The sequence below is a fragment of the Chenopodium quinoa genome, unplaced genomic scaffold, assembly GCF_001683475.1.
Source record: "Chenopodium quinoa cultivar QQ74 unplaced genomic scaffold, ASM168347v1, whole genome shotgun sequence".
Taxonomy (NCBI): Eukaryota; Viridiplantae; Streptophyta; class Magnoliopsida; order Caryophyllales; family Amaranthaceae; genus Chenopodium; species Chenopodium quinoa.
In genome coordinates, this window is record NW_018745684.1 from 5,806,489 (window position 1) to 5,827,130 (window position 20,642).

The window sequence follows — 20,642 nt, forward strand, 5'->3', positions numbered from 1 at the left end:
CTCCGAGGCATTTGACTTTCCCTTTGCCTTATGGCCTTGGCCTTCAGACAAGGGTATTTGTCTTTGTTTCCCTCCCCCGAATTGAGGTTGGGTTTTCTTTTTGTTCCATTCTTCGGCTCGGATGAACTTATCCGAGGCATTCAGAGCTTCCTCCAAGGTCTGCGGGGTATGCATGACCATGAAGTCTAGGAACTTCCCGGGCTGAAGGCCATTCTGCATTGCAAAAACGGCTAGCCCCTGGTCCAGCTGAGAGACGCTGGATGACTCGTTACTGAAACGGGTCAGATAGTCTCGGAGGCTTTCGGTTTCCCCCTGTTGCAGACTCATGAGTTCTGCAGTAGTCTTCTCTCGGCGGTTTGTCGTGGAAAACTTGCTCCTAAATTTGGAGGACAGATCATCCCACCCTGTTATGGAGCCTTGCTTTACTCCCTTGGAGATCCACGCTTGCGCGACCCCCTTGAGAGTGGTTGGGAAATATTTGCACCAAGTCGCTTCGGATCTGGGGCAAAGATGCATATGAGTCTCATACGAGGCCACGTGATCCTTCGGATCCGAGGTCCCGTCATATGTGATGTGCGACGGTATTTTAACCGTGGGCACGTGCTCTTCCAGTATCCATTGCTCGAATGGCGAACTGGCGGGTAGCATAACGGCCTTGCCCTTGTTCCTGGCCGAAGGGACTGCGCTCCGCCCTCTTAGAGAGGTAGGAGTGGTTTTCGTCCCTGGCTGGGAAGTCTGGGCCTCGGCCGCAGGGAACGAGAGGCGACTGCGCACGCTCGGTTCCTTGCCGCCGAGTCGGTCGAGGACGCTTCGGCGAACAGTCTCAGGTTCTCGGTGAGTAGATTCTGGTCGAGAAGCTGAGCTGCTGCTCTTATGCGAATCTGGTCGGGAGGATGAGGATCCTTTTAAAAATTGAGGGTTCTTTTTCCTCTCTTTTTCATTTTTCCAGGTATCCTCTTCCCACTCTTCCAGTTTCCGGAAGGAAGGAAGCTTCCCACCATCATGGTCTAGCTTCCTCCGCTGATGCCGGGTATGCGGAGGAGTTCGATCACGAGGTGGTGGCATATTTTGTGCCCTCATTGCCTCCATGAGCACTGCCACCGCTCTTGCCACCTCCTCCGAGCTGGGCCCCGTCAAAGGGGTCCTCGGCTGAGTATGGGAATGAGGGGGCACATTCGATGGTTGGCTTTGGGGCAATGCATGTGTCCTATGATCGGACTCACCCCTACTAGACCGAGAGTGACTCGGCCTATGGTGAGAGTCATGAATTACGGGAGAAAGGGAATCCTCCCTGTATGATCCTCCCCCCGAGCTGGCACCCTTGGGAGAGTTCCGGTCCGGCGAGGGTGATGGTGTAGGGGTTTTAGGCTTTTCGCCCGCTCCTTGACGGAGGCCTTTGCTCTTGCGGTTCTTAGCCATTGCTACTAAGATAATTGCAAGATGATCTTGGTTAGAAATTTGGCTTAAAGATTTTTGAAAGTCTTCCCCACAGACGGCGCCAAATTGTTTCGGGTGAAAACAATGGGACCTTGCCGAAGGTCCGATGAAGTGGTGAAGACTAGATTCGATCCGAGAAATGTTGGGCCGAAGGTTTCCTGCACAGTAAACACACGTAAACTAGCCTCGGGGGTGTTGCCGAGGAAGGCCCCTCCGATGCTAAAGTCAGTACAGTGTGTTGAAAGAGAAGACTATGCAAGAGAATTAGTTGCTGAGGCTTTGCTTGAATGAATGTAAAAATGTAATATTGATGGCTTTTATACCTCTTCATACATGGAGAAGTTGGGCCTTAGCCCAATTGGCTTGCCTTGAGGACTGATCTTTGACTTTAGCACAATTGGAGAGATGAACCTTGACCTTGGGCTTTTAATTGGATCATTTAATGCCTAAGTCCAATTGGACTAAATTGGACCTAAACACTGAGTATTAGAGCTTGGATGAGGAGATAATTTTGATGTATATATGGGTGGCAATGAGATCACCATGCAAAACATGGAGATAAAAATCATAGTTGTTGGCTTTGTTTCTCCCATAGTTATTGAGAACTTAAGGGATTTTTTTTTTATCTGTATGATATTATTATGAGATACTTCGTAATAAATAATGGTGCATAGCTTGGAGAATTTATAGATAAATGATTTGAGCAACATATGAGAATAAGATCAATAGTTGCATGCTAAATTGCTAGGTGTCAAGTATTGGACTTCTTATGGGCCATGTCCATCCAGCCACAGTAGCTAACCTGAGGTAGTACGATTTCATCCACATGGAATTTTTTGTTTGCGTGCATCTATTTCAAATCTATTTTAAGACACATATAATGATAAACAACCAAAAGAAATAAATACACTGATCTTTTCTCATCCACCTAATGAAATTTAAAAAAATACGTAGTAGTATCTAAAATCCTACTCCATATAATACTCTTTTTTTTTAAATTAAATGTCCTATTTTAATTTTTACACTATTTACATCATCACTTTGACCTCGGTCTGTACTTTATATGTAAGTTGTTCATAATCATGTCGATATTTATTTGAATCGTCTTAATATATACTTTTTCTGTTTTTTTTTACTTGGTATGTTTCTTTTATCACGCTTGCCAATGCAAAATTTTAACGATCAATAACTTTAATTCTTTATAAGTAAAATTATAAAAGTTATATATTATGATAGTACTTATTGAGACGAATCCAAAAAGATCCCACGTGAATATGTTTTTCCTTACCTGTTATTCACAAAAGACGGTCTAAAAAGGTGATAAATAGTGTAAAAGTCAAAGTAGATCAAGTAAAAAAGAACAGGAGAATTAGTTTTTAATATCAACTTTGTATAACATTAATTATTAATAATTTAAAAAATTATTGATTAAAGTACCGCATTGGCAAACACACCAAACGAAATTGGATATTTATTTTAAAGCATAATGAGTAGACAAAACTCTCATCACAAAGCACTCAACAGGTGTCTCATATAAAACCTTATGGGCTCACATTATAACTCACTCTTTAAAAAAAAAAAATAAATAAATAAAATTATGTAACATAATTCTTGAAAGCGTTTTGTCTTTTATATATATATATATATATATATATATATATATATATATGTTTTTTTAAGTATTTATGCATTGTTTGGTTGACAACTAAAATGAGAGACTAGGAAATTCATGAGAATTGATAAGATAGACATTATTAGATAATTGTTTAGTTGACACAATAAAACAAAAATGAACGAAGGAACTGAGAATTCATGGGAATACTTCACGCAAAATATGGGAGATAAATTGCCAACATACCCCCCTCCCTTCCCTTGGAAATTTAAAAGCTTTTTACTCTATATTATGTTTTACTTCCTTTTTAATTTTTTTTCTTAAAACACTTCACATTTCACGATTGTCAATGAATTGTTTTAATTATTGATATCTTAAATTATTAATGGGTAAGAATTTGAATTATTTTAAAATTAATATTCTTAAATTTGATTTTATTATTATCTTAAATTCTCAATATATAATTTTTTTTTTTTGAAAGAATCAATGTGTAAAACTTTGATATCATTTTAATCTTTAATATCTTAAGTTATCAATGAATTATTTTAATAATTAACTAGTGAGTAGTGCAGGCGTTGCCCTAGGTTGCTACTATTATAGACGTGGAATCTATAAATTTTATTAAAGGCTTTTTAAAATTGAAATTGTCGTTGTCAAATCAAAATTAAGTTAATCTTTGACTATTTTGGACTAAAAAAAAAAAGTTTGGACCTTGTGATTTGCATTTATATTAAATTTTTTACATATTAATAACATAGTTGGTAATTGGCTTAGATGGTTAAATAGTCATCTTTGTTATAAAAGGTTAAGTGTTTGAATCTCCTTATTCTTATTTTTTTATATGAAATAATATTGGTTTCTTGGGTGATGTAGCGTAATGGTTAAGATTAAGTGATGATGTGGCGTCATGAAATGTTGAAAAGGTGACGTGGCACATTGACGTTTTTAGAAACGTCTTTTAATATATTGGTATAGATATCTTAAATTGCATATGACATTATTTTTCCTTAACTATAAATCATCAAAATTAGTCAAACAATAGTACTCCCTCCGTTTTTTATTTTAGTGCCCATATTTGACTTTTTGCACTATTCACATAATCCACTTTAGACATGATTAAACGTCAGACGGGTCCGAAACTAAAAATTATGCCCACTTCTCGGGCCTGGCCAAGTTTCGGGCCGGATTTTTTGTGCCCAATCCCGCCCAAAATGGTCGGGCCGTGTGGGCTTTTCGGGCCATTTCGGGTCGGGCCTAAAAATCAGCTAATAAAAACGCATTCCCAAACCCGCCCAAAAAAAAAATCGGGCCGAGCCCAACCCGATTCCGGGCCAAAAAATTATGCCCAAAACCCACCCAAATTCGGGTCGGGCCATACTTAATCAGGTCTAATCCACTTTGATCAAAGTTAGTAATTAATAACTAAGAAAAAATATAGTCATGTTAGTACCTGTTGGAGTTGTCTCAATATATAGTCACAAAGTTTCATATGTGACTAGCCACACCGTGTGGCCAATGTTACTTGGTCAGGGAATATTCTTTCGATCAGGGGTTACTCGATCGGTCAGGGGTTACTCAATCGGTCAGGAGTTACTCGGTCGGTTAGGCGTTACTCAGTCATTCAGGGATTACTCGGTCGGTCAAGGGTTATCCGGTCAGTATTTTGGTGTGTGTCAGTTGGGCATACGGTGTGACCATCCACACAAAAAACGCACTGATGTATAGTTTTCGATTCAAAATTTTATAATTTTATACTTATTAATAAGCAAAGATATAATATTGGTCAAAATTTTGCATTGACATACTACGTGTCTGGACTAATTGGATCACTTAAATGAATAAAGAGGGAGTATATAATTAATACGAGTACTTTAAAAATCAAAATGTTGTAAGGAAAAATAGCAGATCTGAGAAAGTATTACTCGTATTCTTGTATTGTTTAGTGTAGTACTTTGTAGTATATATCTATCCTCCTATGATCCCTTAATTACATTTTGAATTTAAATAGTACTTGTAAAGTTGTAATAATTATTTGTAACAATTAGATATTTTTTATTCATATTTTTTATTAAATCTTTACAAATAATTTGAAACAGACGCCGTCAATTGTCATGTCGGCTGGCAGTAGATACACCTATGGAGTATGGATTTGTCTTCTTCAGTGTAATGCTACTCAATCTAGGCATTTATACAGGATGTCGGCTGCATGCATCACTTATTTTAGAAAAAAAAATTATTTTCTTCCTTGTTCTCAAGAGTTCTAAACTTCCAGACTCGACCAAAGCTAAGTACTCATTTAATTCACACAAACAACTTATTTAAATATCTTTAATTTAAGGTAAAAGCTAATGAGCGTTTTTAGGGCGTTAGATAAGAGAACTAAATGTGGAAATATTAAAGTAAAATTAACATTAATTACACCGATCGACGCGTGATTTTTCATATATTCCGAACTTAATACTATTTTAAGTAATATATTAAGTAGTTATCTAACGTCCCAGGCGCTTGTTAGCAAGATTTTTAATTTAATATTAAGTGGTAAAATCAACAAAAATGTCTAGTTAGGGTCTGTCTTGTTCACCTTATTTTTCACCTTTCAGGTGTAATAAGTTCGGATAAGTTAAGTTTTTTTTTTTTTCTTTTTTTTTAGGAAGATAAATTAAGTTAAGTTTAGATAAGTTCAGGAAAAATAAGTTCTAATAAGGGTTACCTAAGTACAAATTACAATTAAAATAAGTTTTTATAAGGTCAAATAAGTTCTGATAAGTTCAGATAAGTAAAAATCAGGTAAATAGAACACACCCTTAGTATGATATTTTTGTAGTTATATAAATCATTATAGGACCCATTTTTAATAAAAATTAAAGTTGTTGATTTTTTTTTACACTTTTAGCACTTGATACCACTTAATTAATAAACACATTAGGTTTATCATCCTTAAAATGACTATCATTACACTAATTTTTTATTGACTGAATTTGATTTATTTTTTAAATCAAAATTAATAATAAATCATTTATCTAAATTTTAAAATACATTAATTAATTTTGAAATAATTTTTGATTTTTTTTTATAATTTTCCTAATTAATTTACAAAATCTAAAATTAATTCGATAAAATTGGGGAAAAAAAAAATGGTTAGTAAGAAAAAATGGTTTTCAAAAGTTATTGTTTTGTAGCAAAGACAATCACTTAAGCCAAGAAAGATATTTCTAGTTGAACATTAACTCGAGAATGATTAATAGTCATTACACTTTTAGCACGATTGATACCACTTTATAAACACATTATGTTTATCATCCTTAAGATGACTACCATTATACTAATTTTTTATTGGTTAATTTTGATTTGTTTTTTGATTAAAATTAATAATAATCATTTATCTAATATTTAAAATTCATTTATTAATTTTGAATTGTTTTTATAATTTTCCTAATTAATTTAATTTACAAAATCTAATTATAATTCGAGAAAATTGGTAAAAAAAAACTAAAAAATTGGTTTTCAAAAGTTATTGTTTAGTAGCAAAGACAATCAGTTAAGCCAAGAAAGCTATTTCTAGTTGAATATTAATTTGAGAAAGATTAATAGTCATATCTCATTCATTAATCACTTGTTTTAAGTTGTTCAACCAACTAGTTATTCCACCAAAATAGAGAGGAATGTATTGACATATATTATCAAGGGGTAATTAATAAATACGGAGTAGTTTTTGGTTTTCCTTTTTCCTAAGAATTTGATTAAAGAAGTTTGGAATATTCAAACCATCTTGTTATGGTTCGAGGGATTTAGGTTTGAAGATCTCTCATTAGAAAATCTATATAATTTTTCTGTTTCAAATTAATTGACACCTTTTTTTTTTTTTTTTTCATTCTCTATCTTCCAATTGACTAAAATATCTTTTTCTTGCTTGATTGATATTAATTAAAGATAAATTAAATAATTTTTCCTTTTTTTTCTTGCTTGATTGATACATGCATGATCGAACATGTAATAAACTTGAATGTCTTTTCAGTGAGTATGACGTGCAATGACATTGTTGAGAAGGAAATAGATTGGGATTTGTGTTCATCTCTCATTAATCCAACATTGCTTAAATGATAAGTTGGAAACAATAATAAAGAGACAAGATAGTTTCACATGTGAGGATCAAAATGAAGGGTGGCTAATTTTTTAATTTTGGCATGCTCTTTATTTTACGAAAAAAAATAAAAAATCAACTAACTTAATTAAGCTGCTACTAGCAATTATAATCTAAGTAACAACAACAACGTACAATAAACTTAATTAAACAATAGAATTCCTTCAAAAAAAAAAAAAATTAAACAATAGAAAATACACAAATTACAAAGATAATGAGTGTAGCAGAGTGAACTTCCGCACTAAACCTCTAAGGACATCAAAGGATAGCCCTAATCTGTGGACTAAAAAATGATAAAGCTACTAACGGGACATTGCCATCACTGCCATCACCCCTATTTGGTAATTAAATCATTTACACCATTTTAGGAGGAGACATATCACCCTCTTCACTTATCACTTATTTTAGGAGAAGCATAACCTTTTTAATTCCTCTGGCTTTGAAGTCTACCTTAGTCTCTACCAGGGGTTCCAGGTGTGCCAGGAGTACCCGGTGTACCAGGAGTTCCTGGTGTACCTGGTGTACCAGGAGTTTCTGGAGTGCCAGGAGTTCCTGGTGTTCCGGGGGTTTCAGGAGTTGCTGGTGTTCCAGGAGTTCCTGGTGTGCCACCAGGACCGCGTCCGGGTGTGCCAGGAACTCCCGGAGTGCCAGGAATACCAGGAGTTCCTAGTGTGCCAGGTTCTCCTGCAATAATTATAGTTTGTGTTTTAATAAGAGTGATCGAATGTTTAGGTATTTCACGAGGTCTTGGAATACTAGGAGTTATAAATGTGCCACCAGAAATTTCCAATGTACCATGTTTTTCAAAAGTTCCATGAGTTCCTCGTGTGCCACGTTGTCTTGGTGCACCATCTTTTCCCAATAAGCCATCAACTCCTAAAGCACCATCTTTTCTTGTTGTGCTAAAAATGCCACGAGTTCTTGGTATGACAGGAGGTTGTGGTGTGATATGAGTTCGTCGTGGTGTAGTATTAATTTGTTGTGGTGTAATATAATGTCGTGGTGTGTCAGGAGTTCTCGGTGTACCAAATTCTGGTGCTGGTGTGCCATCAACTCCTAGAGCACCATCTTTTTTGGGTGTGCGGCCTAGAGCTCTTAAAATGGTTGGTGGATGAGGTGTGATACTCGGGAGAATTGGATCAATGGTTGGTGGCATAATTGTAGAAGGCACCATAAGTGGTGACTGAGGATTGGAGCTTAAATGAGGAGATAATTTTGAAGTATAAATCGATGGTAATGAGGTCACCATGCAAAACATGTAGATGAAAAACGTAGTTGTTGGTCTTGTTACCCCCATGATTGGGGAGGATTCTATTTTCTTTAAGGTTTTTTATTTATGAAATTTTAATGGGATGATGAAATATGGTGCATGGCTTGGGTAATTTATAGATAAATGGTTTGTGCAACCTTATGACAAATAAGCTCAAAAGTTGCACGCAAAATTTCAAGTTCAACTATTGGACTTTTTACGTGTCCGTCCAATCGCAATAATATCTAATATGAGGGTAGTATGATATCATCCACATTTGGAAATTTTTGTATGCATGCATTTTTTTCAAATCTATTTAGTGACACATAAAAAATTAAAAAATCTCATCCACCTAATTAATGAATTTCGATAAATATCTCAATTCCTAAACAATAGACAAAACTCTCATCACAAAAAGTGGGACGGACTATAAAAATTATTGCAATCTTACATTTTAGGAAAATTTGCAAATTACCACCCAAAAATAGTTCCATTTTCTAAATAACCACCTATTAAAAATTTTATTTTAAATTACTACCCACTAAAATAATTAATTACGCACCTTTTTAAAATTTCCGGTTGATTTCAGGTGTGTGGGGCCCACAGTCGTTATTTCCCTCCTAAATTTTTTTATTTTTTGTCAATTTCACTATTGTAAGCTACTCAAATACTTAAATATGAGAATCACCTTATTCTCTTCCATTTCTGCCACAATAATTCCAACAATAAATAAACATAAAAGCTTAAAACATGCTTCAACCAATACTAACAGTACTTAATTAAGTGCACAAATTGCAAACACAACTTACCCAGTACTAACAGCAATTCAATGACAAAAAACCTAAATTGGGCAAAGAACATGAACCCTAAATAACTAAACACTCAGTTTCCCCCAATTAAATAGGAAAAGAATCCTAATTTGCGAAGAAAGTAAACCCTAATCAACTAATCAGCAAGTTTTCCCCAATTTAAGCACAATAAGAACCCTAAATTTAAAGAATGTCATAGGTTACCTGATGCGAATTCACCTCTGAGGTTTTTTCAAAATGCTACAGCAATTACAAGGGAGTGAAATTTGAGGAATTTGGGGAATTTTTGAAGTACAAATCGCAAATTAGGGTAGGAGAAATGTTATATAGGGGAAAATCGGGGGGAAATTCATTTGGGAAGGAGAAACTAGTCGTTAGTAGCCGTTAGGAGGGCCCCACTCATCTGAATTCCACCGGATTTTGAAAAAAGGTGATAATCTGCATAAAAAATAATTTTAGTGGGTGGTAATTTAAAATAAAATTTTAAATGGGTGGTTATTTAGAAATTGATACTTTTTTGGGGTGGTAATTTACAAATTTTCCTACATTTTATTAGAAGTTAAATTTGGTACCACCTAATGACCTAAATGGATTGCTACTCAATCATGTCAGTTGTATCACTATTTTTTTTTTAAAAATATCAATTTAATTTAATTTAGGAAAAATTAGAAATAATAACCCTAACTTTCATGAATTTTGCTATAATAATCCCAACTTTGGATTATTCTGGAATACTACGAACTTTGAGGGTTCCTCTTTTTCTTCAAGTCCTGACCGGTCAACAAAAGTCAATGACCTATTATATCAGGTCACTTGACACGTGTCAAGTCCTGATTGGTCTAAAAATTAAAAAATAAATAAAAATATAAAAACAAAAAAAACAAAAAACAAAAAACAAAAAAAAATTAAAAAAAAAACACCCAGCCAAAACCCCAACCACCCTAAGAGTTCCGGCAGGCCGCCCAGCCCAACCACCTCCTTCGTCGGACCGTCGGACCTCCCCCTCCACTAGAGTTGCCGCTCCGTCCGCTACCATCTAAATTAAACCACCATCCCCCCTCCCCCAAACCCCCACGCAACCACCAATAAAAACCCTCCCAATTCCCAATAAAAACCCTCCCAATTCCGGCCACATGCCAAACCCCAAAAATCACCGCCCTGTGCCACTAATTCCCCTCCCCTCGCGCTGCTAATTCCCCTCCCTACGCGCCGCTAATTCACGAATTGAAGACATTTATGTAATGTAATTGCTTGAAAATCGTTGCGAAATTGTGGGTTGCGATTTTGGTTGATGTGTATTTTTCGATTGAAATAGAGTTTGTTAGCATTTGGATGACTTGTTTGAAGGAGGAAGTTGCGGCTTGGACGAAGGTGGTTGGGTATGGCCGGGTTGGATTTGGACGACTTGTTTGAGGGGGAAAGTGGCGTTGTGTGCAGCGGTGGTGGTGCTGCGGTTGGGCTGCTACCATCTAAACCCTCCATTTTCCGGTGAAAGAGGGAGAGGGTAGTGGGTGGGATTGGGGGTTCCGGTGAGCAGGGGTGGAGGGCTGGGTGATTTGTTGGGTTATATATATATATATATATATATATATATATATATATATATATATATATATATATATATATATATATATATATATATATATATATATATATATATATATATTAACTAATTAATTTGTGACACGTATCACTTTAACCAAAAAAAATTAACCCATTCAACCGGTAACCGGTGTTTGGGATTGAAGAAAAAGAAGAACCCCCAAAGTTCGGATTATTCCAAAATTGGGATTATTCTACTAAAATTCATGAAAGTTGGGATTATTATTTCTAATTTTTCCTTTAATTTATTTCCATTCTTGTAATACATGATAATTATTTAAAAATGAGTATTATGTATGGCTAGCCACATAGTGTGGTCACATTTGTTTATAAGAATAATCATTATTTGTGAATAAATTAGTAATCTCAATTATTCATGTAGATAACATATTTACCCATAAGAATAACCCCCAATATATTATACGAGTAACATAAATTAATTTAAAAATAGGAAAATTTGACAGGAATAGTCCCAACTTTGCTCGATTCGCCAAAATAATCCCAACTTTCAACTATTTTTTAATAATCCGAATTTTAATATGAATTTGCTTCCAACGGTCCCAAGTGACCAGTAACCTATTGAATAGGTAAAAAAAAAATTTAAAAAAAAATTACGTACACGTGTCATCACGTGATTAGTCAAAAATATGTTTGATTTTAATTTTCTTTTTTAAGAAAAAAGTATTAGTTATAAATTGACACTTAACTTTTTTTTTAGGAAATTAACACTTTTTTTTAACAGGTAGGAAAATTAACACTTCACTACATATTAACAATTAACTAAATGTTTTTAACTTACTATTAAAAAAAACTAATTATTTTAAAAATAATTATTATAAAAAAAAAAAACCTTCCCCTCCCTTATCAGCCCCAGCCACCTGCCCACCTCCCCGGCCGCCAACCTCCGCCCAATCCTAGGCCACCCATCACCCCCGCTGCTCCCCAGACCCCCTCCCCTGCGCCGCCCATGCCGTTGTCTTTCACCCTAAACCTCCATTCGCCCACCCCAAAACTCCCTCCATCCCCCAAAAAACTTTAGAAAAACCTCCTCCACCTCTTAAACCGCCAATCGCCCCTTCTTCAACCCTCGCAACCACTATTCTCTAGGGTTCCGAGGGTGAGGGAGGTGGACATCGGGGTTTATGCGGGTGAGGGAGATGTTTTTTTTAAGGATTTTGGGAGTGGCCATGGTGGTCTTGGGGTGGGAGGACGATAGGAGAAGGGCGGCGCCATTTCCGGCGCGGTGGAGGTGGATCCGGATGCGACCGGAGGTGAGGGCGGGGGACCCTGGGCTACGCGGAGGTTCGATGCCGAAGAGGTGGCTAGGCTACTAGAGATGGGGTTGTGGGTTTTTACTTTTTGGTTAATTAAAATTCTTTTAATTTTTAAATATCTTTATTTTATTTTTATTTTATTTTTTTTCTGACAAATCACGTCCTGACACGTGTCATGTGATTTGTTATAACAAGTTTGATGACCGGTTGGGACCATTAGAAGCAAAGTCATATCAAAGTTCCGATTATTAAAAGATAATCGAAAGTTGGGATTATTTTGGGCGAATCGAACAAAGTTGGGATTATTCCTGTCAATTTTTCCTTGAAAATAAGTTACTCCATTTGTTCATTGAAATAACCCCTTCTATTTACTTTGACTATTAAACGAATAACTCTATTAAATTTGTTTATAAGGGTAACCACATTTTCCCATTGCGGTAACCCCTTATCCGTCATGCATGGTAACTTCATTTGATCATCACCGCGCCGTAACCCCCATTACTTAATTAATTGCTTAGCTTATACTACGTATATATGTAAAGTGGTCACATCATATGACTAACTACATATAAGAATTAGTGATTGTTTAATACTTTACAAAAATCACCTTAAAAAGTCTTTAAAAATCACACCATGACTTTGTGGTGGTGATGTTGATCAATCCTTTAACATAAATATATACTAGGAATTAAATCATGTGTACCTGATAATCCTGTGAACGTACTGAGAGATGAGGCCATGGTACTGATGATCAAGTTCCTGTTTAGAGTGTACCGTAATGATGGCTGAGACGAGGGAGAGCAGAGGCGTGAGGTTAGTGTGTATTCCTCTGCTTAATGTCCTCTATGTATATACACTCAAGGGGTAACCCTAATTAAGTCATAAGGATAATTACGTCCATCGAATAATTATCAGATAAGTACTCAGGGTATTTTTAATATCAATGATCAATTAATCAGATAAATGATAACTCAGGCCACATAATAAAATCGTGTCCTACAGGTGATTTTAATTTGATGTTAATGGCTTGTGAGAAAAAAGGAGGGGATGACTTTAAAGAGAATGAAGCTGAGATCTTGCGATTTTTAAAATAAGATTTCAAAAAGTACTAAATGGAAATGAAAAGATATGAAACATACATTGAAATTCATCGAGCTAACCATCATGGTTATCATCTCCATTTCTTGTCACTTCTTTAATAAATCTCCTATATATACGATCTTTTTTATCTTGCCCTATTTTTTGTGGATTCAATTTTAAGCACGATCCAAGTCATTTGATGTAAACTGGATCGTAAAATCTGGATTGCATGCGCAATTTTAACTACATTATTGCCTTTAATAGTGTAACTCTAAGGTTAAAATTATAATTGTGTGACATACGGTTTTATATATAACTATGGTAGTTAATATGCGCTGCCATAGTTAGCTATATTTGAGAAGCAGTTTTGGATTGGTATTATGTCACGACTTTAGTTGTTGATAGCGGGAAAAATACGTAAACAATATTTTTAGGGTAAAAAAATGTTTCCACACTGTTTAATTGAGTTTTAAAAAGTGGCAATTAACATTAATAAGGGAAAATGAGTAAATAAACATTATAAGGAGGCATAATTGTCTTAAAACTATTTATAAAAATATTGAAAGGTAAATATGTAGATAAACATTTTAAAAGGCGACATAATTGTCTCAACACTATTCATAAGAGTTTAGTCATACTTAAAGGTAAATATGTAAATAAACATTTAAAGGGCATAATCGTCACAACACTATTCATAAGAGTTTAGTCATATTTTTAAAAAGGTAGGGATATATGAGTGTCAGGGCTCCCTAATAAGGTAAAGCCTCCATCTATTATATATTCACATACTATGAAGAGCTGTTCAATTCTCTAAAACAAAAACCTTAACCCTAGTTTTTTTTTTAACGTGCTTCCCTCACCATTGTTGTTTACCATGTCCTCTTCACCTCCGATCTGGTCTCTTCCATTGAGACTAATGCTAGCATGCAGCATCCCACAACCTTCCATGGTGGTTTCTTTCACGGTGGTTTATTCCATTGAGACTTCTCTTTTGCAGGTTATAATCCTCTTAGTACAAAATCTTGCTATGTTGCAAAATAATACAGTGATTTCTTCACCGCTAATGATAAGAATATTGTTACCAATGTACTTAATATTGTTGAGGATTACTTGCCATGGAAAGCTCAATATGAATCCTTTCTTGTCTCTCATGGGTTATTGGGTAATGATTGATCGATCCATTCTTATGCCTCCGATCCGCAGTTTGTTTTTCTATTCTAATGGACATGAGATCTTGAATACTGAATATATATTATGCTTGGTTAAAGATTGATTAAACTGTGCGATCATGTTTGTTAGATGCATTATAAGACATGTATCAGTTTAATAGTGGTAAACTACTGGTGATGTTAAACACTATTTTAAGACATGTTTCACTTTAATAGCGAGGCCAATAGCGGGTTTTAGACTGCTATTAAAAGTTAATTTTATCCTGATGTCAACTAAATTAAATGACTACTAACAATTCAAGTATATAATCTAAGTAACACAAATAGCAACCTCAGACAACTAAGAAATTAAACATAATATATCCTTACACACTTTCTCTTCAAGTTTGTTAGGAGATAAAACAACGTAATAAATACATATGCCTTATCAATGTGCGCAATTTCTGCATAGACATAAAACTGACTCTGATTTATGAGACCTTGAACTAATGGACATTACTTAATCTTCAATTGATTGCCTAACCCAAGCAACATGCACCAAACCTCCTAGCAGTCTAGCACATTAAAGCATAACCATTCTTTTTGAGGAGGAGACACATCACCTTTGCCACTTATTTTAGTAAAAGCATAACCTTGTCCTCTATCATTAAAGGTTAACCTTTACCTCTAGCGGGGGGGACCCGGTACTCCTGGTGTGCCAGAAGCACCCGGTGTACCAGGAGCTCCTAGTGTGCCTGGTGTACCAGGAGTTGTTGGAGAGCCGGGAGTTCCCGGTGTTCCAGGGGTGCTAGGAGTTGCTGGTGTGCCAGGTGTTCCTGGTGTACCACCAGGACCACGTCCTGGTGTGCCAGGAATTCCTGGCGTTCCAGGTGTGCCAGGAGCTCCATTAATGCTTATAATCTGATGAGTGATACGAGGGACATAATCTTGTGATGTTCCACGAGGTCTTGGAGTACCAGGAGTTCCAGGTGTCCCTGGAGTTCCTATTCTGCCACCGAAAATTCCCGGTGTACCACGTTGTCCAAAAGTGTCACGAGTTCCGGGTGTGCCACGTCCTCCCGATGCGCCATCTTTTCCCGATGTGCCATCTATTCTTGGAGCACCATCTTTTCCTAGTGTCCCATGAGAGCCACGATTTTTTTGCATAACAGGAGGTCGTGGTGTGATGTGAGTCCGTCGTGGTGTGCCAGGAGTTCTCGAGGTTCCAGGTGTTCCTGGTGTTCTAGGAGTACCTAGGGTACCACCCGAAGTTCCAGGTTTACCACGTTTTCCAAAAGTGCCACGAGTTCCTGGTGTACCACGTTGTCTTGGTGCACCATCTTTTCCTGGTGTACCATCAACTCCTGGAGCTCCATCTTTTCATGGTGTGTCAAGAGTTCTTAGTATGCTTGGAGGATGAGGTGTGATGATTGGAGGGGTTGGAACAATGGCTGGTGGCATTATTGTGGAAGGCACCATAGATGGCGATTGAGAATTAAAGCTTGGATTAGATAATTGTGAAGTGCATATGGGTGGCAATGAGATCACCATGCAAAACATGCACATAAAAAACATAAGTGTTGGTTTTGTTTCCCCCATGTTTTGGAAAGGTTTTATTTTCTCATTAGGCTTTTTGTATATGGAATTATAATGGGATGATGAATTATGGGCATGGCTTGTATAATTTATAGGTAAGCTCAAAATTGCATGCAAAATTTCAATTGTCAAGTAATGGACTGGGCTTCTTGTGTTCGTCTAAGCCACAACATCAATCCTAAGGGCATATGATTTCATCCACATTTAGAAATTTTTGTAATTTGTTTGCATGCACCTTTTTCAAATTTTTTGAGACACATATAATAATAAAACCACCGTATACAAGAAATACGGCGGTACTCTCTTATCCACCTTTAGAATTTTGAAAAATATCTAAAATTTCAAAAGATTACAAAACTCTTGTAACGAAACATTGGACGGGTGTCTTCATACAAAACCTCATGAATTCAGTTTGTCATGTAATCACACATTTTAATTCATTTATTCTATTTTTTTTTTTTTATAAATATATACTTGTATACTGGTATACATTTCGTATATGTGTTCCTTAAATTCAACCTTTTTTTCATGGTCGTCATAACACTTTTTTTTTTTTTTTTTTATTTTTTTTTTTTTTTATAAATATATACTTGTATACTGGTATACATTTCGTATATGTGTTCCTAAAATTCAACCTTTTTTTCATGGTCATCATAACACTTTTTTTTTTTTTAAAAAAAAAAAAACACAACATTACACATTATTTGATTATTAACATTTTCAATTATGTATACATACATATTATTAAAAAGTTAGAATTTTGAAATTATACTTTATACGAATTTAATAATTTTTTTTTAAAGAACAAATAATCTAATATTTTCTCCGTTTTTATTTATTTGCAATATACTTTCCCCCTTTTCTTTTACTTGCAACACAATCTTTAGCTGGGCAGTTTTAGGAGGTAATTGGTGAAAGAAAAAGAATGATTTTATCAAAATAATTTGAACACCACGATTAGGGAAGAGTTAAGTATCACATATAATAATTATTTGGATCAATTTATCTGTTTATATTGTATAATGTCGACTTCAAATTAAGTGCAACAAGATTGTGTTGCAAGTAATAAAAATAGAGGAAGTAATTTTTAGACACGCACTTTTAGATTGTGATTAACTTAGTCAACATACACACTTATACTACGCATAATCCCAATTATGTTCATGTAAAAATAATAATGTAAAAATTTAACTTCACAAACATTGAAATAAATCCTACGAAACCAATAATTAAAAAAAAATCCTACAAAACCATACATCACTCCTATAGGATAGTGAGAATTCCATATATTTGTTTTATTTTTTTGTCCTACAATATAGCAATCCTTAATCTTTAAGGGACGAAAATAGTACATAACTCAATATCGATGGTCGACATACATAGTCGACATACACATCACAATCTAAATAAATCTCAATCATGGAGCATAAGACAAGTGTCTTTGGATAAAATTTTATGAACCTCATCCATTCACACATTCCAACGGTCATCATCCTTTACACTTTCTAGAAGGAGTAGAAGCTAACTGTACTCTTTCTCTCTCTCTCATCCAAAAACAAATAACAGAAAAGAAAAGAAAATATTAAAGTAAATAAAGACTTGAAAACTTCTTAACGTAAACCCTATTTTTTGCAATTTTGCATTTTTCAACCGGAAAATTTGAGACTTTTACCTGTTCATTCCTAAATCTGACTTCTACCCTTTTCTTTTCTTCCACGCAATTCGAAACCCTTTTCACAAATTCCGCAAATAATCCCAATTTCTTCATCCAATTTTTAGGGTTTTTTCTTCTGGGTTTTTCAATGGCTGATGTTATTAGCAAGTCAAGCGTTTTTTCTCCAACAATTTCTCATCATAATCATCATAGTAATGTTAAAATTTTTCCCGTCCAATGTTCAGTTTCCACGAAAAATCAAGGCAAATTAGCTGGATTTTCATCTTTGAGGAGTAGTTTTGGCGGTGTAAGGCCTGCGGTTGATCAAAATCGCAGTTTTTGTTCCCAAAAATCGAGGAATTTTCAATCAATTGATGCTAAGGTTTGTGAAAATATTTCTGGGTTTTTTGTCTTTATCGAATTTTGTTATACCCATGTTTAAATTTTTCTCTGTATTTGAATCCTATTGATTTGATCATTATTGCTTAATTTAGGCTTCAAATAGTTTAGGTAAATTTATCCTTTTTTTTTTTTTTAATGTTGGTAGATTGTGAAACTTATTTTGGTGTCCTTTGTTTTTGCCTGGTGTGAGGAGCTGGTATAAATTTTAACTAATAATGTTTATTATATCAGGTTACAAGGTCAAGTTTGGCTCCAACCTTTTGAAAGAGTTTGTTTTGGTATCTGATTGCCCTGATTAAAAGTGTGTTCATTTGTTTAATGATATAGTGTTTTGAAATGCTTAACATCAGTCGATATAATTAACAAATCCTGCCACTAAGTGGGGGTATATAACAAGTTGTATAATTCTGCCATCAAGCTTGGTCTTGGGGAGGTTGATTTGTATGTTTTCGGCGGGGGTATCTGGGAGGTGTAATGTTTTAGATCATTAGGCAGGGGATATTTGGAATGTGGAGATTTATGAATTCCGCCGTAAGGTTGAGTTTAGGACTTTAGGGTGGTCGAGTTGTATGATTTCGCCATTAGGTGGAGGTCTAATTTTGTGAATTGTGCCATTAGGCCTCAAGTTTCGATTTAGTTTTATGACAATGATGACTTATGGGTTTTATAAATTGTTGAAAATGCAACTTCTAACTCGGAGAGATTTAAACGAGTGATGAACTGTGAATACATTATATGGAATTGGTGTTTCTTAGGTCCTTTAGAAAGAATTTCCTTTGTTCTTTGTGTAATTTGCCAAGTGTAGCTTGCTATCTCATGTTTAGATACCTCAAGATTCTCAACGCTTACTTGGAAAGTTTGAACCTCTGTTTTCAGTTAACAACTGCTCAGTTATAGTGGTAATTATTCGTTTGTTGTAACAAATGCAGCTGGGTCTTACCTTTAACAATGCACCGAAGTGGTGGGAGAAAGGACTTCAACCAAATATGAGAGAGGTTGTTTCTGCAGAAGACCTAGTGGATTCTTTGTTAAAGGCTGGAGATAAGTTGGTAGTTGTCGATTTTTTCTCTCCTGGTTGTGGAGGTTGCAGGGCTCTTCATCCTAAGGTACCATCCTTATATAGATCTGATGGAGTTTTTCTGTTCCTATTTGCCTCTTTTGGGTTTCATGTGTTGTACGAGTACGTTTAATTTTAGGGTGGAGATCTAGTTACAGAGTATATTTTAGCTGAGTGATATTTTTTCCACATATACCTAATTTTTTGTGTTGGATTTTTGCAGCTATGTCAGTTGGCAGAGATGAACCCTGATATTCAGTTTCTTCAGGTGAACTACGAGGAGCATAAATCAATGTGTTACAGCCTTAATGTCCATGTTCTTCCTTTCTTTCGGTTCTACAGAGGATCTGAAGGTCGCCTGTGCAGCTTCAGTTGTACAAATGCCACGGTTTGTTTATGATCCTCACACTTCTCTTCTTTACGATTTAAAGGGTTGGTTTGACAAGCAGTGCATTCCATTTATATCATTGCAAAGTTATAAAATCAATTAGACAAAAATTTTGAAACTGGTATTTTGAAACCTGATAAAAATTATTTGATTAATTTTACGTTCTATGATTACCACAGATTAAGAAATTCAAGGATGCTTTAGCTAAGCATGGAACCGAGAGGTGCAGCATTGGACCAACAAAGGGGCTTGAGGAGAAAGAGCTCCTTGCCCTTGCTTCCAACAAAGACCTTTCATTCACCTACACACCTAAACCCACGGAATTGGAAACTGTACCTGATCTCCAAGAAGTTTTGGCCAATGTTGACACAAACGCTGCAGCCGAAGAATCTTTCTCTTCCTCCAACAAGAATCCTCTTAGCTCACCATCAACCCTAAAATCTTCTCAAGAGAGTGAAGAGAAATCTTTAGCCACTGCCAGGAGATGATTTTAAGTGTCTTCCTGGCAATTTACGGCTTGTACAGTACTACATTATGCTTGTAAGTGTGTATTTTAATCACTTGTAAAGGAAATATCAATGTGGCAGCTATTGGGTTCGTTTTATAAGTCCAAGCTTGCCATTTCTGTGGAATTGTAATATTATTCAGTCTGCCTGATGCAGCCTGTAGGGTGTGTTTTTAGTTCCCTATAGAAAGAAATCTGCGAGAATGTCAAATAGAAGCATACAAATGTGTGCTTATGTAGATTTTACCTTGGATGTGTATTTACAAAAAATATTTCTATTTGTAATGTATAATGTATTCTGATATAAGTTTCTGTATAGTTTATCCTTCCAATCAGTCGATCACAGTTTTATACTTTTTCAATATCTTGAATTTATGATATATACCTAGTTGGACAAGTAATTTCAACTCTTGTAAAATTCTTAAAGTTGAATTAAAGTATTATATCCTTCAAACGAATACCGGGAGACAAGAAAAGCCATATTCTTTATTCAGCTACTATGATATAATAATTGTAACAGCCTTGTGGCATATACTTTGAGGTCGAGATTACATAATGTAAACGGCTAAATTAATTAAAATAATTTTACATATGATACCTAACCCTTCTCTAATTTTAGTGCTAAATTATTTTGAAAAAAAAAAAGCTTGTTTACCTTCACTAATTACCTTCTAAAACATACTAAATA

At 35.3% G+C, this 20,642-nt stretch overlaps 2 protein-coding genes across 2 annotated transcripts; one reads left to right on the forward strand and one right to left on the reverse strand.

Moving 5' to 3' along the window:
- Positions 1 to 7,215: 7,215 nt before the first annotated feature.
- Positions 7,216 to 8,972, reverse strand: LOC110717913 (cuticle collagen dpy-13-like). Its single transcript, XM_021896702.1, has 2 exons — positions 7,986 to 8,972; positions 7,216 to 7,874 (listed from the first exon to the last, which is right to left on the reverse strand). Exons 1-2 carry the CDS (start codon positions 8,485 to 8,487, stop codon positions 7,642 to 7,644), a joined length of 735 nt encoding a protein of 244 aa, XP_021752394.1. The 5' UTR covers positions 8,488 to 8,972; the 3' UTR covers positions 7,216 to 7,641.
- Positions 8,973 to 17,439: 8,467 nt separating this feature from the next.
- Positions 17,440 to 20,290, forward strand: LOC110718276 (thioredoxin-like 1-1, chloroplastic). Its single transcript, XM_021897114.1, has 4 exons — positions 17,440 to 17,984; positions 18,934 to 19,110; positions 19,285 to 19,449; positions 19,629 to 20,290. Exons 1-4 carry the CDS (start codon positions 17,751 to 17,753, stop codon positions 19,935 to 19,937), a joined length of 885 nt encoding a protein of 294 aa, XP_021752806.1. The 5' UTR covers positions 17,440 to 17,750; the 3' UTR covers positions 19,938 to 20,290.
- Positions 20,291 to 20,642: the final 352 nt, after the last annotated feature.